This window comes from Chanos chanos, chromosome 2, assembly GCF_902362185.1.
Source record: "Chanos chanos chromosome 2, fChaCha1.1, whole genome shotgun sequence".
NCBI classification, from domain to species: domain Eukaryota; kingdom Metazoa; phylum Chordata; class Actinopteri; order Gonorynchiformes; family Chanidae; genus Chanos; species Chanos chanos.
The window spans coordinates 51,669,174-51,693,320 of NC_044496.1; the positions used below are offsets into that span (position 1 = coordinate 51,669,174).

Genomic DNA, 24,147 nt, shown 5'->3' on the forward strand with positions numbered 1-24,147 from the left:
AATATTTCACAATTTATGAAACCAAGAAGTTTTTACGTTTTCACAGCCAGAAAAAAAAAAAAAGTCCCACGGTCCTGTTCTGTTTTTTAGACTTGTCAACATCAAATGTAACTAATTAATTGAGCAACTTATTCTCTCAGATTAATAAATCAGTTCTGAGCTACCATAAAAATATTCAGGGCAACAGATTTTGCAGGGATGGACTGCAAGAGACTGATCAAACAGCTTCTTGTTTTAATGTTCCAGACCACAAAAGGCTGGATGATTAAATTACTTAAGTCAAACCGGAGCAACATTTTATTATTTTCCATGCTGTTTGACCAGGCAGTGCAGCAACACACTGAAGAATCTCTGCTCTCAAAATCTGCACAAAGTAAATGTTTTTGATACACATTCCAACTCTTATACTTTCCTGGTCTTTCTAAACCACGATAACAGGATGTCTGAATAACAGCCATCAAATGCAAGGACATTTCTGAGAGTCCTCTCTGGCCCAAGGCACTGTGGTGTTCAAATCATGCAACGAGAACCATGATAAACATTCTGTAAGTGACAGTGATTGAAAATGATTATCTAGACCAGTGGTTCACGATTTACACAAAATATAAATGGGAAGAACTACTTCAGAGTTTTGCTAGAGGCTCATGTGTGCAGGATTTGTGTGTGTGTGTGGTTTCACTGGCTAAAGGGAATTTGTGTGTGTGTGTGTGTGTGTGTGTGTGTGTGTGTGTGTGTGTGTGTGTGTGTGTGTGTGTGTAACTGCGAATGTGCAAACTTATTCCAAATAAATATAACACCAATATATATTAGCTTATCTGAAAAATGAAAACAATAAAAACCAACAAATTAACAGTCGGCATCAATTCATCATTGCTGCATCATTGGCAAGGAAAATCTGACTCCAAGCAGGACAATCCAGTACACTGGGAATGTTTATAGTGAAAAAATTGAAGTGAGTAAGACTGCAGAACACAGATGCACTAAAGATGGGAACAAAACAACATCTCTATCACGACATACATACAGCTACAAGCCTAGCAGTTTCAGACATCTGAAAAAACAAAGGCACATCACCAAAGATAGGCAGCACAAAAAAACAGAAAACCAACACTTCATGGGTATCATTTTCCATCAAGCGCAAAGACTAAGAATCCTCTGATGCATTATGGTTTGTCATTCCCCGTGTACACTAAACGGTTTCAAACCAAGCTTCCAATTGTTCTCTAATGCATTATTCTATAGATCACATAACCCAGATGGCAGGACGGGTTTCGCTACGTACCTGATTAACATTCATGTGGTACGATCACACTATAGACATGAGGCAAAGGGGAAATGATTGGTTGACTCAAGATAGCACTTACTCTGGGTTACCATTGACCACTGGCTAACAGATGCTGTGCCCATGGGTATTTTCTCATGGGAGGGAGCACAGAGGGAAAAAAGAAGAAAAAAGGGACTGAATATGGTATGAGAGAGAGACTGAATATGGTATGATTTATAGAGGACTTCTGTTCCCAAGCTAACCTGAGTGTGACTGAGGGCTTTGTGTCTGCATTTACATTTTACATTTACATTTACTGGATCCTCAGAAAGTAATGCCTTTCGTTAGTATTTCGCTGTTGACAAAGGAAACCATTAATGCATAGGTCACGTTGTAATTTTGCTGTGGCACTCCATGTCAAAGGTTCATCTCCTTTAGATACAATGAAAAGAAAAGTCATTTTGAATTAAAAGCTTTTTAGAGCACCATACATAATATGGTTAACATTTTTATATGTAGGACATTTTTATTGAGACATTTTGTACCGTGTTTGAATTTCATTTGAGAACATACAAAAAACAGCTATTTTTCCCCCTAAATAGCAGTTTTCCTTTTGTTTACAGAGATGACCGTCTGTCTTCTCTATATTACAGCTTACTGCCTCCAATCACAGTCTTACAACTGAGAGGATGAAAAATTGGGACCCAGACAAATTCAGTGCAACTTGTCTCTTAATACTATCTCTTAAAACTGACTGCATCAATACCTTAACAGATTTTTCAAGATAGAAGTCTTCCTTCCAGAAGTGCTGGACAGCTATACAGCCAGTATGCATATATCACTTAATGAACAAGATAACCCCTCCCCAAAAGAAATCTTTTTTTCAGACTTAGTGTTACTCATTGTGACACACCCAGTATGCATAAAAAGTTTTAAGTTTCTAGAGTTTCAAGCACTCAGCTTCTTAATAAGGTAAAGGGAGAAAAGCACAAACAGACCTACATCTAATGTCTTTGCTGCACTGATTATAGCCTACTGACGTATTCTTTAAATCTAAGAATAATGCAATATTGAACTAATGTGCATTTATGCCATTACGTTGTCAAAATTTGACAACAGTCTGCAGCTCTGTGAAAGAAAAGGGCAATCAACTTTATGATTCTGCAGTAGAAAAGGAACTATGAATATACATAAATACATGAGTCTGTATGAGAACCAGTTCATCTAAGGACTATGATCTTAAAAATTCAAATGTCTTACAGGCCTAATCTGAATAAGGGCAAATGTGTCTAATGTATATATAAATGATAACAGTTGCACAGAAGATGTGTAAAAAATAAACAACTAATTCAAAATGCATTCTTTCAATCAGCAACAGGCTAGTTAAATGGGTAGGCCTACTTCTTTTATACACGGCATTGGATAAAGAGAACTCACAGAGGGGTGCATATAATTCTATCATAAAAGGATTTTTTTTTTAATGAAACGTTATGGCAAAGTGCTCCATTTATCCCTCTCATGGTTACCAAGGAAACTGTGCTGAGCCAAGCCAGATCTGTGTTCATTAAACATTTTGGGTGTGTCTAACAAAGCAGTTCATTATCCTCAACGTGGCAAGAGCTGTCTTTAAATGTGCAACCCCTTTCTTTTTTTCAGCAAAGCACTTATTCTCATGGTTCATTTCATTAACAATACTGATCAATACAAGATATCACCAATTCTCAGCTAAAGACTTATTCGAGCTTATTCAAAACATCAGTGGTTATCAGCACAAACACTCAATGAGGGACAAGAATTTCTTAACTCCAAGGCTCAATTAAAACATTGAGGAACCTGGTATCGTAGCGCACAAGTGTCAGTGGACGCATTAAGAAAACAACTGACTATTCCAATCTTAATCCTTCGATCAACACTGAAGTGTTTTCAACCTTGCAGCGAACATCAAAGTCGAACAAAACACTGAGAGAATGTCAACACCAAGTTAAAAACATCAGACCATCCAGGCCTCCACCCACACAGGTTTAATAATCGAATGTGACGCAAGAGTGCTATATTTACTCCTGCAGCTGACTGCATCAGTCAAAGGCATTTCTATGCTACAGGTGAAATGAATTCCAACTAATCATACACTCATCAAATAGTCAAGAGGCCATACACAACTCATGCTAACAAAATACAATTAAAAGCCTAACCTCCAGACAGGCACTCTCAAAAGCAATCAAGTTTATCTAAGGGCAATTCACGACAGGATCTTAGAGGTAATAAGGCGCGCCACATAAAACACTATCAATCTGGTCGTCTATGCAGCTTTCTAGCCGTGCGTGCCGCATCCATCGGAACTGCGACTTTCTTTGACCAGGCCAATGGGAGGTAAGACTAGACAATAAAAGAGCTGTTTGCGTTGAGCTAGAAGAGGCACTGAGCTGATGAGGCTGCCAAAGTCGTCTGGAGCCTACAGGGGTTCAAGGACTCAAGGGCTGTGTATGCCTCAGGTATTCATTATGAGGTTCCAATAAATCTAGAAAATGCTTACTAGGAAGGACATATTGATCTAGACTCTCATCAGCAAATACATCCCTAATGTATTTACTGCTTTACACATTGAGAGCCTTTGCTCATCAGGTCACTGGTGGATCTGAAACACAAACCTTGAGTTGGACTAGGATCAGTTTGTGCCCTCACCCGACACACACACACACACACACACACCCCCACCCCTACCCCCCCTCCCCCCGACACACACACACACACACACCCGCCCCTGCACGACAAACACACACACACCCCCGAGCACACACACCCCCACCGCCCCCGCCCCCCCAACTAACTGCTACAACAGGTGAAGGAGATGCCACAATCACAACAATGCCACCTTGTGTTCAGCAACATTACCTTCTTATAATTTGTTTCATAATATTAAAAGTCATTTCTATGCAAATTGAGATTCCAGTTTTAAAATCTAAATTGCGGTGTTATGTGCACCGAATATTTAATTAGAAATTAAAACTTGTTTATTTTTTTTTTTTTTATTCTCAGTCAGTTTGATTTACTCGTGAATCTTCCTATAAAACTGCCTCTAAAAGGTTGTACAAAATGAACAGTTAAATTAAATTAAACAACTACATGCTAATGATCACGATTAATACACTTTGTCCGCAGATTCTAATTTATCAACCAAAAACCTACATTCTGTTTCATCCATAAAAATAATGACAATTTCATTTCACACAGCTCTACCGCTCAGACAAGGAACAGGCATGTGTGTGATGAGTAACCACATGAGGTGTAAAATCTCACAGCTCTTATGAGGACACCTGTGACGCCTCACACTGAGAGTGTACTTCCTCAAATAAAGCTGGCAACAATTGCTAATAACTTCCCTATTATCTGCTTACCACTTCACTCTTCAGATTGAGAAAGTGCGCGTGAGACTAGACCGTGCCAAGTTCGGGAGTATTCATCTGTCTTAACAGAGCAATCCATTGCAGTGTCAACTTGCCATCGGCAGCTCCAACTGAGCAGTTGATAAACACTGTGCGGTATCAGTCTTTATTCCTTCAACTTCAGGATGAAGCCAGCAGTAACTTAGGCTAAAAAGGTGGCAGCTTTATAAAACCTGAGCATTCGAAAACCAATGCTCTTTTTCATCCTAGATCTTCCCTTTTTATTCCTCATGTACATTGGAAACCATAGAAAGGAAAACTGCCACATTAAGGAAGGTCCAGAGATCAGATCTTAGCTTTATTAAATATGGTAAGCATGAATCTGTCTGCTTCCACACACGCTAATTACCTGGAAAATGATCTATGGTTTCCTTGGATACGAAACTATACGCGAAACTTCATGACCACGTCCGTGAACCCGCGTCCATTTACATGTGACCCTGAACTAAACTCAAATCAGCAATCCGATCAAGGATGCTTGGGCTCGTGCGTGACACTACTCAGAATGTGCGAATCAGAGCTGACCACCGAGACCTTAATACAGCAGGATCTCTCTATGTCCTTTCAAATTCCCTCAGTAATTAAAATCCCAGCAATCGACGCTGCTTATACAAGGTACTGTCAAATTCTAAATCACCACAGACGTTGCCCTGATTAGGACCATTTGCAAGTCTTTGGAAGAGATTTTAGTCGTTGTTTTTTTTTTGGCTTTTTTGGAGGGGGGAGTGAAAACGATGAAACCGTGTCAACATTTGTGAGACTGTTCCTCCTCAGCAATACGACGACTAAAACAACGGGAAATGGTGCCATTTGTTATCAAAATGTCTGAAACACACATCCCTCTGCTACATCTGGTACGACACCAACCTATTACATCGTTACTGAAATAATACAGAGATCTGTACCATAATCTGTCACATGAGGATTTACTGACTGGCTGTAGAGTAGAATTGGACTCGGCCCTGCACTGAATAAATGAGGCCAGGCTTAGAATGCTTAGCTAATTTTTGATCTTTTTTTTAAGTGTTGGCATTCACTGATATTTTATGTGCTGCCCACATAAACCACGGGTTCATACCGAAATGCAGCAACAGACCTTGAAAAGGAGCCATTCCTCTGAATACAACACGTTCAGGGTACAATTCTGTGTCAGATGAATAGCACAGGCTATTAAATTTTAATATGCTATTTGCAAAAACAATCCCATGAAGTCAACACTATTAAGTGTCTAGTAAAACAAACAGGACACACATTCTTCTGAATGGCTGGAACAAGACCCTTAGTATGCATTTGCTAAGCATTTGCTGTGGTTCAGGGTTAATAGCTGCGTCATGGCATTGGAAGCAGCTGCAAAGCGGTATGAGGCGGTGCTGTAAAAAGCAGTCCATATGACAAAAGTGAATGACTGGGACATTTAAGTAACTGCTTCACTTTAATTTGAGGAGATGTTACAAAATGAGTTTCCCCATCTTCCTGTCCATGCTTATGGTACCCCTCAAATGCAATCATAGGCGTCCTCTACGAGTAACCTAATCTTACTCAGAACCATTACTTGTGTTGAATGTGAAGGAATGACATTAACAAAAACAACCTTTAGAAACAGACATCCTGTCCCTGAGAGGTATTACATTCTTATCCAAGAGCCCATACTGGGAGTAATATATTTGAAGCCATCAAATTCCGAGGCCTATCACAACACATCCCTTACAGTCTTTCTTTGAACGGGAAACCAATCAATGTTATCTTGTCTAATTGTAAATGCTCGCCTAGATCAAAGACAGATCAATCAGGCCACAGAAGTATTTGGAACCCAGCAAGCTATTGATCTCTGTTTACAAACCATTCAAAGAACCCCTGTGAGGAAGTCTGCTATTGTGCAGTCAAATGGCTCTGTTTAAGCGCACAAGGTCTCACTATTTCATAGCAAGGCTGTAGGCATTACATTAAGTCAGTAAGACTCAAACTAATGTTTAACAAAAAAAAAACAAAATGTTGGGTCTGAGGCTCTCAGCAAGTCAGTGTAAAAATTCAGGACAGTGGTTAATGTTGCTAGTTCTAATACAGGTATAATCAAAAGAAAGGGAAATAAAATGCCTGAAATCTCTCCATAGGGATTAGATAACAAGGTCTTTTGAATGCACTAATCCATGCCAAATAACCTGGCCAAAATCCCTCAAACGCTTCAACTGTAATGTATTGGAAACAGGCCATTTCAAAAAGCTATGACCACAGTACTGAGTTTTAATGAATGGCCATGGAATGATGAGCAAAGCACTTCCACTAAACAAGGCTTGGTACTTTTTGAAACAATGGATCAGTGCTTTCAGGTCAAACAAACTTTTTTGAGTTCCAAAGCGGTTACTGTTCTCAACTTCATTCATTCATTTTCTTCAAAATCTCTTCTAAACGAAAATAAAAGTGCAAGTCATTTTAGAAAAACAGTAATGTAAAGGAAATCCCCAAGGCTATTCTTACAAGACGAGAACGTCTGAATCTCACACAGAATGAAAAAGAATGCATCGTTAATCCAGCCCTAACCGTTTCAATAAAGCATTTGAAATATTTCTCAAGGAACTGTTACTGTGTGCTTACGGACCACGCAACAGTTCACTTGCTGTTGCATTGGCAAAAGCCAGTAGGTTGATATTATTAGACAACCCACAGGCGCAGATGTTTCATTGCACTTCCTTTCCAATTGGGCACAGCTCTGTGTGTCCAGACTTGCATGCAAAACTGAATGTATCATTGTCCGTCTATAAAACCAACTGAGTCAAGGAATTTTAACAAAGATGCTGAACATCTGTTCGTGTTCCATGCATGCTGAATAGAATACATGGGTTATAAGCACAACAGTTCAACTGTAGTAAATCCCATTTCCAAAGTATTTTCCTCCATATATTTACTTAACTAAATGATATAGTGAAGGGGGGGGGGTACAAATACCTCATTTGTCATTTAATTCCTTTTCTTGAGTGCAGAGTGATTTCCTGTGGGCAAGGTCAGGGACACGGACAAATAGCACATCTGCCATACATAAAAGCAGCTCAGGCTTCTGGTGTGACTGCTCTGAACCATGAAGAGATGTGGCCAGGCTCCCATTGAGGGCTTCACACTCTACATTCATCACACTGGTTCATACAGCCTTCTCACCAAATACTGTTTTTCACACAAAGGAATAAAAGGAAACTACATAACACAAGTGCACATTTTTTTTTTTTTTTTAAATAAGGACAGTTTCGAGTCAGGTTCTGAGCAGTTGCGAAAGAAATTCTGCTTATTTGAAAACAGGCCATTAATACAACTTAAAGCATGTATTTGATGACCATCAGAACACATAACTGTCTTTCATGCAATCATACTGGTTCTTAGCATGAAAAAGGGCCAAATATACTAGCACTCCCTACCCCCAGGTAAAACAATGTGAGTAGGTAGAGAGGACAAACGCAGACCAAGACAAAACAGAGCTAATCTCTCCCGTACTGCAAGGGTGCAGGCTGTGTTCCAGCACTGAGCTGCAGATGAGGCATCAATTGGGGAGCCAATGAGGCAAACAGAAAACAAAGCTCGAATCTATTCACTTCATATTGAGACTACCTGAGGTGACATTTGCACTAAAAGCTGGAACAAGGGATTTGCCGCTGCGTGGAAAAAGTGAATTACATTCCAAATGAATATAAAGTCACTTTTATCTTTTCAATCGATACCAAAACACTGCCATCTCTCTTTACAGAGCCTAACCTTTGTTAAAGAGCACTTTCTGTTACTTTTCTGAGCCAAATATGTATTGGTCTGTGAACATCTACTCAAGGCACTCTTCGTCTACCTGATTTTCACCTCGAGGGGTCTGTCATGCTTTATTCTTTCAGATGCAGAATTTTCTTTCCCAAAGGAAAAGTCAATATGAGAAAAATCCCTCTCATGTAATAATTTCATATCTGCTTGGTATATGAACAGAAATCATGAACTGTAGGTCAAACGGAGTTCAGCCCGTGGGCAATAATACTACAAAGACCACCCGCCCCCCCCCCCCCCCTTCCCCCCAACAGAACATTATTACAAGACTAAGCAACAGACAACTAAAGACAGATCTGATTATGCACACTTGCAGCCAGTCAGTAAATTTCATCTATAGTCAGAACACTTTTTTTGTGGATGGGTTACTGAAATCCAAGATGTCCCACTTACAAGACAACATAGATTTTAACATACAGATCAGGCCCTCAATTCAGACACTCTGTGCTGCTCCTAATGTTTTTTTAATGTCAGCTGACATGCTCAACAAGAATTTCTCACAGGAGTATAGCTGAAAAATTTGGGAAGGTCATTATATAAATATGCAAGCAGGGGAGATAACATACGACAGGAGGGATACTCCAGAATTCACTTAGCCTCTCAATAAAACTGACACAAAACATAACCTTCAGCGGGGCTTAAAGTCCCAATTTCAACATTCCAAATGACATCAAAAGCTTCAACGGCCCTTAATAGAAACTGTCCATCACTGAGGACGACACTAACTCCACAGACTTATCCTCTATCCTGTGAGAATGCAGTGGTATAAGTCTGTCTGAATTGAATATAGGAGGAGAGGAGAAAACAGAAAAAAAAATAATAATAATTATATATATATATATATATATATATATATATATACACACACACACACATACATACATACACACACACACACACACGTACATATATGTGTGTGTGTGTACGTACACATACACACACATATAAATTCACAGAATCTATGGTCCACTTAAAGGCGATAGCTCTTCCAGCATGCTATGGGTGATGAGAGGACAGGGCATAAATCTCTCATCTGTGCCACAGCTCCTCTTCCTGAACAAGCGTAATATCAAACTCTGTATAAACTGCAATGAGGTCAGGCCGGCTCACAGCCAACAATGATGCCAAATGCAATGCTGGAAAACATGAGTCTTGCAGTGGGTGGCTAATGGATTTGTTAAGCAGTTGGAAAAGGCCTGTTTAAATGAACCTTAAATAGGTCACTGATCTATTAACAGGGGAGAAAAATCACCATAAATGGAAATATGGGACAATTTGAGAGTAAAACATCTCAATTAAGCCTATCAAAACATACTGACCCTCTACAGTTAGGCTTGGTATCTTACAGGACGAGACAAATTGGTCACAACCACTGAGTTTTATTCATCTCATAAATGCAACACCACCAACCACAGAAAAAATAAATAAATAAAAACAAAAAGGGCTAATGAGGTAACCACAGTACGCATCTTCAACCCAGTGCACAAAGCCTGGTTGGAAAAAAAAAAAAAAAACAAGAGAGCTAGGACAAACATTTAAAGCCTGTTTGACCTGAGGGTATAACATACTTGGCTAATCAGCATTTAAAAGAGATGCCGCTGCGATTGCCTCTGTGCATCGCACTATGACAACAGCAGGCATTAAACCTGAAACAGCATCCAATAAGAAAATATGGCCGTATTATTTTTTTGATTAAGATTTAAATCGACGCCTTATGGTTTTATAAGCTCTTGGTACAGCAAATAAAGATAATGTGGCTCTCAGGTCATTCCATTTCTCTTCTCGGACAGTGTGGAAAGGATAGGATGGGGATTTTTTTCCCGCCCCTCGACTCTCTGATACGGGCACAATACTTCTTAAGTCTTGTGTAATTGCTGCTGTGGGGGTAACTGTAGCTCATCTACCTGCCAGCTTAGCCAATCAAAGAGGCCAGATTTCAACAGCAAGAGATCAAGGGCAGGGTCTGGGAAAGGCCGTCTGACAGCCTGTTAGTGACAAGCTTGTGTTTTATGGATGGCTGTAAATATACCCAAAGCCTAAGGGACATTAAATCTTTCCCTTGATACACGGTGTGTTCTGTAATTTGCTTTAATTATGCTTGTTGATGAGATTACAACAAGATAAATTGAATCCGATGAACTTTTTTCTTTGAATTATAGCCTGTTTTAACCCCCTTCAATTTGAGAAAAACCCAAAACTGATGAAGACAATGGGCCAAGCTGAACTGATGTAATATCAATTTGCTACACAGTAATTGTCACTGTTCCTCTCCACTGCAACCTGATTAAATCTTAACTGAAAACATTTGGCGAATTTAAAAGAAAATAATGGTGAAATGTTAACGCCTTAATGAAATCTTGCCACCTATGTTGTTTGTGCTTAAAAACAAGAATAGCTTTCAGTATACTGGGGGGGAAAAAATGAAATATAAACCAAGCTGGAGTCTGGAGGCTGCATCCAAAAATCCAAAATTGTGAAAATGATCCACAGCTCGTGGCAAGACGCCGCTGTGAGCAGAGGGGAGGTGTCATGAAAAGAGACAGAGTGTCAGTCACTCTGAATGCCCAAGGCAAAGGGAGGGGGGGGGGGGTGTTTGGAAAAAGGTAGTATCCTCAGTATCCTCAGTCCACATGTTTCCTGAAGAGCTAGCAGGGAAAGAGCATGTGTTTTTACAGATCCCTTTGCTGTTTGTCTTCTAGCTGATGAAATTTAAATGTCAGCAGCTTAGCTTGTCAAACCCTTTTAATGTCAATCTGTCTTGTATACTCTCATCTCTTACAGAAACTAAGGATTTGAGAATGTATTATTAATCACATGTAGCAGAAATGTTTAGAGCAGAAACATCATGTGACACTGACAAGAAATGCAGAGCAGCACATGCTCAGATTCAGTCAACAAAAAAAAAGACAAGAACATGTGGAAAGTCAAGGGCACAACTGACTTTTTTCCTATCCTCTTTCATCTGAGGCAACCTACAGGAGCAGTCAAAAGCTTGGACGCACCGGCTCGTTCAAGGGTTTTTCTTTATTTTTACTGTTTTCTACATTGTGCTTTGTTTACACTTTTTTTTTTTTTTTTGGCTTACTACATAATTCCATGTGTGTTATTTCATAGTTTTGATGCCTTCAGCATTGTTCTACAATGAAGAAAATAAAAATAATAAACATAAAGAAAAACCCTTGAATTAGAAGATGCAAACTTCTGACTGGTACTGTTTACTTTCCCTAACCAAACTGAAAGGATTCCTTCAGTGTTCTGTAGGTGGGGGGAAAAAATGCACATAAGCTGATAGTCTATGAGTCCCTTATGTTTAATTAAGTAGGGGATCATCATTAAATCAAGACGAAGCTCCCTGTGTGCAGAAACAAAACTAACACTTCCATCAAGAAAATGAAATTCAGCCTTAGAGGGTGCTTTGCTCTGACTTTCTCACTTTTGGGGAAAACCTTGCTGGTATCATCAGCATAATAATTCAGGCAGGAGGATAACGAGAGTAAACCTGAAAAAACCAAAAACAGTGGTCAAGTCAGTCATACGCACCATTTAAAATCAGGACTGGATGGTGACTATGAGGAAATGGAGAAAGAGAGGCAGTGAGGGGCAGAGACTGTAATGTGTCTCTCAGTGGTCGCAGCAGCGTACGAGCAAAGGCCCATGTTTTCCCAACACCACCCATTATTTTTCACCAATTCTGCTTCGACCCTTCAGTACGTTACAGCTGAACCGGGAACAGCCAATTTAACTACTGCAGTATTGCGGGTCATCAAACTTCATTTACCAGAACACAAACAGTGACCGAAATGGGCGAGAACCGATTGTGAGTCTTATCAGTTCCAACAGTGGAAGAGTGGCCAAGCCTGACATAACTGAATCTAAATTTACTTCCCAACAGGTCTGACGTTTACAGCAGTCAGAGTGAGAGGCGGTCTAAAGACAGGATGTCAGACAGAATGTAGGACAGGAGATGACACAGTGGCGATGGGGAGTCCTGCGGTCTCTGGGAGCCCTTTTCTGGCATGAGGCTGGCAGCATGCAGTGGACATATCATGTCCTTCATCTGCTTCTCATCTGAGCAGCCAAAGCCATGTCATGTCAACTCTGCTTCAGGGGCCAAGGGCGACTCTGCGTTCAGCAGACATGCGGCACAGGGCTTAGTCGAGTAGAAAACCTGTTTTGAAACAACCCAAGTATTGCTTGAATGACTCCAGACATCAAAATAAGCCGGCAGTGGTCAGGATGAGCAATAAAACAATCGGGGACTCGGAGATGCATGGACAGAAGCTCATAAGTATTCAAAACGAGTGACACATCTTCAGAGACATGCTCTCCTTTGTCATTTATCTCAACGGAGAAATATGAATACCAAACAGTCGGGGGGGAAAAAAATCTTACTGTCAGAATTATTTCTAGGGACACTGTCCAATTACACAAACATTTTTCATGCAATCATATCGGTATGGCAACCACTGAAATCCATGCCCAACATACAGCACAACAGAATACCTACAGATTCGTAACGTACATGGTCAAAAGCGAACACACATTTATAACTAGCAACGGCTGTTCAAAAATCAATCAAGTATGATTTTCTATTTCAGGCGAGAGAACAATTCAACAGCGTCGTTTAAAACAGAGCACGGTCAGACGGACGTGTAATTTGACATTTATTGAATGTCTAAGCCTTATCTATGCAGGTGTACTCACTAGATATTATCAGAGTTCCATTTCCCCGTCTTTCACACCCGTACTGCTAAAAATGGATTTTTATGACTTGAGCACACACTCAGGATCCAGGTCCTGTGTTACATCATGTAACTTCCAACAAGCCATCTAAAATCTGTCAGCCCGAGCTGCAGAGAATGGTGTTGCACTTTCAGATTGCACTGCACTCCGACATTTCTTTGTGTTTTTTTTTTTTTTTTTTGTCTGACGGATAGATAGAGTCAGAGGCATCTGTGAGACATCAACCGGCATTATACTGGGTGCCATCTGTGACACTGTACCACCTTAGTGGCCATGTGTCTCTGTGATCCACATGTTAAATCCCTCTATCCCCCCCCCCCCAAAAAAAAATTGAATTGGAAAAATGAGAGATGTTGGCACAAAGATGGTAAGATATAGAGCAATACTGCAGCAATACACTTAAAATGTCTCTGGCTGTCTAGTTCTCTCATTGTTGAGCATCAAATGGTGAGATATTTCCACTGTTAAATGACAGGGAGCTGGGGACTGAAGGTGGTTAAAACACAGATGTAGCTGAGCTGTGGCAGAGAGAAGGAGAGAGAGAGAGAAAGGGAGAAAGAGAGAGAGAGAGAGAGAGCATGAGAGAGAGAGAGAGAGAGAGAGAGAGAGAGAGAGAGAGAGAGAGAGAGAGAGAGAGAGAGAGTAGTACTGTGCCAGGGAACACTGCTCCTCTGTGCATATGAACAGCAGAGCTCAAATGAGGTAGTATTTTCAGAGGCAAAAGCTCCCTACGGGAAAGTCTAGGGCAAGAATGCTCCACACATTTGCTATTAATATGGAATGCAGTTCCTCCTTTACTTAAATTATTCATTTTGTTTATTTTATCAATTAGGAAAGATTCTGCCCGACTGTTTCCAAAGCAGCGACAAGTTTTATCTATACGTGAGAGAAATACTACAAAGCTAGTCATTAAACAGGACAAGACACCAACTTCCAAGAGACTGCTGTCTGCTCTTCTTAAATGTCAAAAGCAATTTTAAGGCAACCTATGATGAAACAACCCTAAACTTGGAGAAGGAACAGAAGTAACATGAGGCCAAACTTAGATGGTGAAAACAATAGAGATACATAAAAAAAAAACCTTGTTCTTCACTCTTCACCAAACTGCGAGGAGCTGAGCTAACTCAACCACTGAGCAATACACTCAAGGGAAATGTGATGGGTCCTTTAAACTCATAAGCTTTAAACTCCAGTAGCTTTCAAGTGCTTCTTTTTCGGAAAAGAAACCACCTCTGAGAACGTATGCTATTACCTTCAGAAAAGGCCTTTTGTTCTGTCAAATTACAAAATAATGCCAACGGAGGTTATACATTATTGGAGCGTACAGCTTACGCCAAATGATTCTATGATTCCATCACTAACGGTACCAAAAAAAAAAAAAAAAAAAAAAAAAGCATGGTTACATAACATTCACTACCAGACAGGAAGTGGAACGGCATTCGGCAAAAAACCCAGCAGGTGGGTTTCTGCAGATTGCGGTTTCTTTTTTAAATGCCAAGCTAAAAACTGGATGTGTGCACTGTTCCCAGAATAAAGGATTCTCCCTCTCAACAGGAGCGTTTCAGCTCAGGCAGCAGGTGGTTACATACTGTTGACATCCTCAGCTGTGGGGGAGCAGAAAGGGTGGGGTGTAGCAGGGGCAGGAAAAAAAAAAAAAGATTGGGGGGGGTGGGGGGAGGTTTGAAACTGTTTGAGAGTGAACCTACGTTGCCCATGTACTCTGACAGCAGATCCTGCAGCGCCTGACGCACGGAGTTACACTCGGCCACGATGCGCTCACGGCGGTCATCACGCGTGCAGGAGGAATCGGCCATGAGGGCAGCTCCGCTGATGATGCTCTCCAAGCGCTCCTCCAGGGAGGGACGGAATCGCTCCTCGCTGAAATTCAGTGGGTCCACAATGATTTGTTTCTGTAAAAAAAAAAAAAGAAAAAGCGTGAGACAGGGAGACAGAAGGTGAGCGAGGGATTCAGGAATAAAAAAAAGAAAAAAAAAATACTGTTTTTTTTCCCCCCCTTACAGGAGGCAAAAAAGAACCACCCTAGGGAAAGGTGATTTGACAAGTGTTGACATACCAACAGCTGGACCTGAGGGAAAAGTTGGACAGCTAAACGACCATCATTATCACTGATTCCTGCGGGGCTTACAACAGCAAATATGCGAACCTTCAAAGCCATGACAGGTGCCGCTGGTAGAAACCTGAATCTCAAAAATGTTCAGAATGGCTGAGGCCATACCAAGGCAGAGGCTATGATCCTTTTAATTGGTAGAATCAATAATTCAAAGACTCCAAAAAATGAAGGTTTTAGATTTCAATGCCATTTAAAGCCACTGGCATCTTTCAATCAGGGACCATGTTCGCTTCTCTATGCTTTCCTGACAGCTCTCTGGGTCAGCACCAGGGTCCTAAACTGCCTGTTTTAAAAACCGTCTTTTGCAGCCTAAGAGACGGCATAGAAAAACCTACTCAAATTCACAGCAGACTGAGAGGGTGTAAATATTTGTTTGTTTTGGAAACCTACCTATGGACATCATAAGAACAAGCAGATCCCTACATCTGGTCATGACTAGGCTTTTTAATGTAGCAAATAGCTGTACACTGCCAAGGTGCCTGAGATTAAACCCTGGGTCTTAAAAGTGCAGTTATGCATATGAAATATGCGACTTTTTTTTTGGCCTTGAAGACCATAGGGACATTTTGCACATCACTGGTTGTTTTTTTGTTTTTTTTTTATTCCATTCCATTCCTTTTTTGGGAATAGCAGTACCTAGTGCATTTTCTTCAGGAAGACCCATCCCTACCTCTCCTGGTCAGAAAATAAAGTTGTTAACGTCAGTTTTCATGAGGGAGAGCTGAGCTGAGAGAAAATGTTGTCACGCTGTGGAAGAAACAGCAGGTGAATCGCTGCCACGGCTCACGGCTAGAGAAAGTCATCTTCGATACGTTACAGGACCTTCCATCTGATGCCGTATTATCAGTAAAATATTCGACAATTCAGTTGTTAGTGCTGGATGCATATTAGCATCGTGTCGTCTGACCCTCCTCTGCTTGCGTGTTTCACTGCCATAGCAACAAGCCTCTGACTCATTCGAAGTTGCTTCAGCTTGAAATTAGGCACCAGGAACTGAGGTGGAAAAAATGTGCATGTGAGCTGAAGTTTCTGCCTGGTCACCAGGAAATTACGAATGCATATGATCGAGGGTACGGTACACTAGCACCTTCCCTCCCCCCCACCCCCCCCCCCCCTTTGCCACAGCTTTCATTTTCTCCTGCTATTAAAAAAAAAAGACACCATCTGTCTGAGTGAGCACAATCACGTCTTTGCTTTATGAGTCTGCTTTGCCTTGTACAGCTATTATGAGTGAGAATGAAATTACCCTCTAAAGAAATGCATGCCAACATCTGTGCCGATTTTTTTTCCCCCTTTTTTTTTTTACCTTCTAACATATGACATGCAAAATTGCAGAATGACAATAAGAAACACAGTCTGTTGCCAACGGTATCTGAAGCCTGTAGAGAAAATTATGCCCATGACAAAGACAGCGTGCTCCTTTATTCACTTCCACATCAGACATTGAAAAGAGGCACGGTTCCGATACTGCAAGATTAAAACCTTCCTGCATCTCGGGCTCATCGATGCCATGCTGACAAAGTGTGAAACCGTGGCCGTGGAAACTCTCAGTGGCTCTCAGTTGTGCACTTTATATATCCCTTGGGTGGAAATGGAGAGGTAAGAACTGGATTTCAGCCCAAGTTAAAACTGCTAAAAGCTGCTTCAAGAGCTACCCCTTCAGTTACTCACTGGAACTGACTGTTTCAGTGTCAAAATCAGTTCTATTTAGCACACTTCACAGAGCAGAGATCTCAAACTGTTTGGAAAACATTACCTGGATATATTTAATAACTTGTACAGTGACCATGGCTTCAGTGTGTAAGACTACGCAATTCATCAGAACTGCACAGGAACTGTTCAATAACATGAAGAAAGCAGGGCAACGCTTCTGCGCTTACGAGATCTATATGAAAAGGTGAGTCCTTTGTGTCAATAAACATTTGGAGGAATACAAAGGAACAAACAAGCTCTTTGGAACACACAGTCCATCACATGATACAGAACAACTACTGTACAAGCAAAGGCCACGTGGTTGGTGTGACGCAACGGCAGACAAAAAGCCACAGGCTCCTATAATGGCAGAGCACTTCTGAACTGATCATGTATTGATTAAAAGGCAGGACCTTTTCCCTTTATTATTAACAACTGTCCTACATTCATATCATTCCAGCTACATGACTATGCTATAATATTCAAGTATCCTTATCTATCAACATCAATTAAACGGTTACCTAGATTAGCAAATTAAGACAGGAGGCTGAAATATTTGCCTTTAGTTCAAAAGCTATTCTTCAGATACAACTGCTGGCATCTAACGGCCTGCGCACACTTCCTTGACATAATGATTAAACTATCGCCACCAAATGGTTTCAACTCTTGAGACAGGATATCAATGTAACCTCCTGCATAAGGAGTGATCTTTTAAGATGTCTCCCCAGGGGCTACTGCTTCCTGACAGGGAAAATGGGAACGGTTTAAAACAAGTCAAGAGATACGGTTAAAGCCATCAACAGACAAAGCATCCACAGACACTAACAAACTAAAGGGTAGAAAAAGACTAGTTTGTTCTGGAGCCATCAGGATAATTGCACCGGGTGCATTAAAAAAAAAACTGAAATAAATAAATAAGTAAAAACCAGGCTGCCAGAATGATGATTCATGTTATTACACCTACAGCGGTCATGATGACTAACTAATAAATTCTGCATTAATCTATAAACTTCCTAATGTATTCAGAGTCTTGAATGATGGAGAAAAAAAAAAAAAAAGATTACGTTGCTGAGCGTGTGAGTCCCTGAGCAGTTCAAGGCTTAAGACCACAGACGACTGCGCAATGCTCTGCAACCTGGAGAAACAAAAGGAGCATGAAGACTGATGGAGTGCCAAAGAACTCAGAATTTCAAAATACAACCGGCCAAACCCTCAGGATAAGGCTGATCCGAACGAGACGCTATCGCCTTACGTCACACCTGCTCTCCAGAAACAGAAACGCTGATACAAAGGCATGTGGTGCTTAATCTGACCCACCAGCATTTTCTTTAGGCTAAAAGCAAAAAAAAAAAAAAAAACACGCTAACTACTATTGTAAAATCTCATGACGAATATTAGGCTGGACACACTAGATAAGCCTTCTCCTCACAGCACCAGTGTAAAACGGCTGGTGTGACTAATTCAATGCGTAATGAACACAAGGACACCAAGTGCATCACTTAAATTGACTTGTGCTTTCCTCTCCCAATTAAGGCCATCATTTGTCCAGATGTGCAAGTCGTATATATTCTCTCTCTGAAGAGCCAGGTTGCTATAGGCACAGAGGACTAATGGACAGGGGCTAATTAGTGATGTTAAAGATTAACTGGAACAGCAGTTAATCTCCTCAGACCTTTGCCCCTCATTAAGTAAAGATTGTGAAAATCAATTTTAAAAAGTATTTGGGAATATAGATTTCGCACATCACATTTTATTAACCTAGTGCAGCAAAGCCAACAAACACAGCTGTCCGTCGGGATACATTTATTATGGGAATCTTACGATATTGCATACTAGACCAGATAGTATATGACTGACAACTCTACAGCCCACTGAAATAAAATCATTATGAGAGACTATTAACTTCATCATCTACAGCACATAACTTAGCTCGTCAGGTCTTCAGAATGAAATCTATAACACCTAGCCCTTCAAGAACTCAAACACCTAAAAATCTGACATAATAAAAAAGATACAGGTTCAATGAACTGGGAAGCACTATAGCTAAACCCCTCCCAACATTATTCATATGAAAAAAAGATAAGTAAATAAGCAATGGTTCACAAAACCATTCCTGTATACTGACAGCAGGCATGTGAATGTGATTTTCCAGAAATGTAATACTCTAAAATATACAATTTTAATTGGACCTCATCATTACTAAACTACATTATAATTTTCAATATCCATCCTTACTTGACTAGTATATGGTTGTGATGACCTCTGGCTCACCCTTAGGCCATGGCCTCGTTCAACCTCAATCACTACCCCAAATGAACAATCCAGGATTTGCAGCACAATCCTGCAATAACACCTTAAAGGTCAACGGCACAGCTTTGTTTCAGCATACAAAATTAATCTGATTCAATCCTGGATTATTGCTTCCTGGATCAAGTTCAATCAAAACAGAGGATATGTAAACAGATTTAAGGTTCTGTACCTTTCAACTGACAGAAACAAACATATCACAAAAATGAAAGAGACAAAGATAGATTTCACAAGGTTAAGAGTTTTCACAGGAATCTCCCACCATTCAAAGCTGAACTTCAATATGCTGACAGTTTGTTCTCCATTATGAGCCACTACAAACCAAGAACTCAGCATGCCTTAGGGTTACTGAGAAGCAATGCTGTAATATAAAAATGAATATTCTATTCTTGGTATTCAGCTATTAAAGCACAAAAAAAAAAAAAAAAAAAAACAGATCAGTGACTAATTCAACCAAATCACAGGCTCTCAGATAGGACAGTTTCGGCATTTCAAGGCCGTCAAAAAGCAGATTAAAATGCACAGATGTTGGTTTGACCATATATATATATATATATATATATGTATGTATGTGTGTGTGTGTGTGTGTGTGTATATTCAGTAACTGGGGGGCTCCTTGTATTCCGTTTTCCTGGAATCGCAGAACTGGCCTGGTTCTGTGTTTACGTGTTTATGCTGTTTTGTGAAATGAAGCCTTTTCTATGTATCATCACACGCCATTTCCTTTTTCCCCTCAAGATACTTCCCATTGCTGTCTCAGTCCTAGCTGACAGAACCATTTTAAACCAATAAAAACAGAAAGAGGAAACAGACTGGTAATTAATACACTACCTCTCTGCTTTCCATCCACTCACACATTCTACACACACCTAAAACTGTGGGAGGGATCACTTACAGAAAAGGATGGAACCTTTATGAAAGTTTTAGTATTTGAGTTCTGTTTGAGATAAAAATCTGTACTTCTTTAAAAGGGAGTTACAGCCGTTCCTATTGACTGTGTCTAAAATGAGGGGCAGAGCATACATAAAAAGGTATATATTAAAAATGGAAAACTTGTGTACCACCAGAAAATGAAAATGTCCATTTTTAACTAATGAAACTGACTTTTTCCCAAATACAGAAAAAAAAAGAGATACTCCCAAAACTGTCATTTCCACCCTGCGACTTCCTAACTGAGTCTCTGCTGTGATACCGTTCATTTTAACAAAAACATTTGGCAGACCATCTCCCTCCCCAACCTCTGACTCACATCAAAGTTGTTGAGGGCATAGGCCAACTCTCCGCCCCCGGCCGGCTGGTTGAAGGCCGACTCCTCAGTGCTGGTAGCCTGGGCAGCATTGGAGATGCCAGAGACAGCGTTCTGCAGCTGCTTGTAGATGAGGTCACGGTTGGCCTTGTAGGCAGCCACATCAGGGTGCTGGAGGCAGGCACGCGAGGCCGTGTACAGCATGGGAATGTTCCTCTGCAAGACCCCTCGGGCAGCGGCCATTTGGTCTTTATGGTGGACGTCCTTCAGCTCCTGTCACGGGAGCGGGGGGGGACAACGACAGTAGGGACGGATGATGATATTTCACATTACTGACAGGGAAAACTGAGGCCACTGAAAATGTTTAGGATTTGACAAGGCTTTGTCTAAATGACTAAGACAATTGTTGCCTCTCTCGGGACAAACAAATGGGTCATTACATGGGCTTTTATATATGGCTTTGAAAATCTGTAGCACATCTTCACACAGGCAATTGGATGGATGATGTCCTAGTTTAGGACCTCTGTCCTAAACTAGGGCCAAATACATTCGCTTAAACTGACAAATTAGATGGGCGGGGGGGGGGGATTCCAGTTTTAGACAAAAATTTCACAGTCGTAGGTTAAGCTGACAAACTGTTAGACAATGTCTAAAGACTAAACGTAAGGCATCTCAAAAGGGAATTTGTGTAATTAAAAACCAAAGCATTGCCTAGCAATGCTCGGGAGATGAGAGGAGGGAGAAAAAGAATAACACTGAATAATTATCAAATGAATAGCTTGACTCGATATTTGATCTGTGAAATAATTACAATTGTCAAGGTAACACAATCCATCTCAGTAAGAAAATAGTGATCATTTCATTAGTCAGTGATGTCACCTGGAAAAATTCATCATGAAATGCGCCACTGTTGACTTTCAGCTAACTTGATAAGCAAAATCAGCAATCCAATTCTCACATCAACTTAATGGATTTTGTCACTATTGCAGTAGCAAGCCTGTCCTTTTTCCTTCCCAATGGGTAAAAAGACATTGTTCATGCTTATATGCATCTAATCTCCAACCAGAGGCATAAAGAACTTTCCCTTCATATGTGGGTGGAAGACTTAATGTTATTTGATGTGAGCAGACCTCTGTAAGGGATAAGATCTATTCAGGTAGAGACAAGCTAACACATTTTCTGCTGCCGTGCCTTATGTTACCTGCTGTCTCTTAGCTGCCATCAAGTTCAGTTTATCCACTTCAGGCTTCAGAGCCTTATACTGAATGCCCAAGTCTTGCTCAGTACCAGCATTGCGCACCTTCACAAGGTTCTCCTCCACCTGCAGGGAAACAACAGAAATCCATAAGAGTAGAGGAAGGCTTTTCTCTCTAATTAAGACGTAAACAACCTTGAGGAAGGGAGGGGAAAAAAAAAAAAAAAAACACTGAATCAATAGCCTACATCTGCATCAGGCAATGTGAATGTTTCAATTTAAACCTATTTAAAAGACCCATGCCAATTTATACCTATTTAACCGATACAGATTTATACTTCCTCCAGCGCTGGACATTATTACTGATTAAGTCTTGGTTAAGCTATGCATTATACATCGTCTCATGGTTAGATTTAAACATACAAAACAATGCTCTTCATTCAGATCACACTTTGGCTAATACAGTGGTTAAAAAAAAAAAGAAAAAAAAAAAAAAGAAAATGCTTTCTCACTTAAAGCACACCATCTTAGTAATCCCTAATCATGCCGTGGACTAGTATACTTAAACACAATTTGCTTTAACAAAAAAAAAAAAAAAAGAAAGAGAAAAAGAAAAGGAAAAGAAAATCAGCTAAGAGTAGCAGCCTGGTCACAAAAGGATACCTAGAAAGCACTCCCCTCATTTAATCATTGCTCCCTGAAGAATGGCACAAAAAAAAAACAGAGTGTACTCTTCCGGGAGAAAGCTTCGGCTCCCACTTGCACAAACGTCCATCATAACTTATTACAGAGAGCACAAGCATGGAATCTAATCTTAACGCTGAAAAAAAAAAAAATAATCCACTCAACTTGGTATCATACATTTCAAATGAAATCTCTCAAAAGTCCTTTCACAGAGCTGCCAACATTCTTAAATTATTTCGAGCACATACGTGACCACCCTTCTCTATGCTGAATCAAGGACCACATACAAAAAAAAAAAAAAATTCAATAGCTTGTGGAGGAAAAATGTGTTGGTAATCTACTTTCTACTGACCTATCCACCTAATGCAAACAAACTGAATAAGAAGATATACTTCTACAAAAGAAAAAAAAAAGCAACAGATGCTGACAAAATGTCTGAAATACGAACATATAAAAGAATTTTTCAAGATGAATCTCATTGTGCAGTTGTATGTGCGTTTGTACGTATAGCGCTACATGGGCGGTTTCTTGACAATACAGTGTGTTGAGTTGAAAAATATAATTAGTTTTGCAAAACTCAACATCTAGGCTAGCTAATAAAGAAACTAGATTACATGCAGGTCTTCAGCATGAGACAGAAGAGAGAGAACATGCGGAGGGGAGGAGGGTTCACACTAGTGAGCAGTATTACTGGACAAAGACAAATTGACCAAGGCGTTCAATGTGTGTTCTGTCCAGGCACTGAAAACACTTCTGGATATTGGCTATAGCAACTCCTTTAGTTTCTGCTTCTCTCATAGCCAGGGAATGGCAAGGGTTAGAGACAATGATGGAGCTACCCTATAAAAAGAACCCTGATACAAAGGGTCAGCTGATTCCATGAAAGAGTAAGATATGCACGTCTAAAATAACTGTGATAAAGACAAGAGCCCTGAGCAATACGTAATAGAAGATACAAGGACATTTTTAACCCATCTACATTTCAGATAGGCTAGAAGTATCTGCGATATGTTCTGAGTCTTAGGAAGAAAGACAGACAGACAGACAGACAGAAAATAGCTTGACATTTTGAACAGAGTTACTGTTTTGTATGCAGCTGACTGTGTTAAAAAGATGGAAAGCTGCCAGGAGGAGATTGCTGGGGAGCAAACGCTCTGGGTTTTCATAACCCCTTGAGTAACCTCTATGGAGTGCTATAAAAAATGTTATGCAGTGAAGAAAAAAAAAGAGAGAGTGAGAGAGAACTTATGGGAGACTGGGCAGGAAGGGCCAGTGTATCTCACCAGCTTGAGCTGCAGGAGGAGTTTGTACACATCAGCCATATCTGCCAACACCAGCAGGTGAGTAACAGCTGAGAGGAGGGCGCGAGCAGCGCGGACCATGTTGCCCCTCTTCACAGAAGAGCACGGATCCTCAGCAAACTCTCCTGAGGCCAGCTTCATGGACTCTCCTGGAGGGGAAAAAAAAAAAAACACACGAGGTTAAGGTCATGACATCAATGTAAACACAATTCATAGTTCGCAGACCTTACAGGCATTATGCTGGTACATAGGCACCACAAAACAGTATCGAAGAGCTAAAACGAGTGAAAACATACATTCAAGAGCAGATATTCCTCTGCCATTAAAGGCTTTTGTTTGTTTGGGGTTT

At 40.4% G+C, this 24,147-nt stretch overlaps 1 protein-coding gene across 2 annotated transcripts in view; it reads right to left on the bottom strand.

The window, feature by feature from the left end:
- The window catches only part of ctnna1 (catenin (cadherin-associated protein), alpha 1), a 68,741-nt gene that overhangs the window by 38,228 nt on the left and 6,366 nt on the right, over positions 1 to 24,147 (bottom strand). For both annotated transcript variants that reach the window (XM_030792614.1, XM_030792606.1), the window contains exons 4-7: positions 23,781 to 23,947; positions 21,820 to 21,939; positions 20,622 to 20,891; positions 14,949 to 15,152 (exon numbers count right to left, since the gene is read on the bottom strand). In XM_030792614.1, the coding sequence (XP_030648474.1) occupies positions 14,949 to 15,152; positions 20,622 to 20,891; positions 21,820 to 21,939; positions 23,781 to 23,947 (761 nt within the window). The remainder of the gene's footprint in view (positions 1 to 14,948; positions 15,153 to 20,621; positions 20,892 to 21,819; positions 21,940 to 23,780; positions 23,948 to 24,147) is intronic.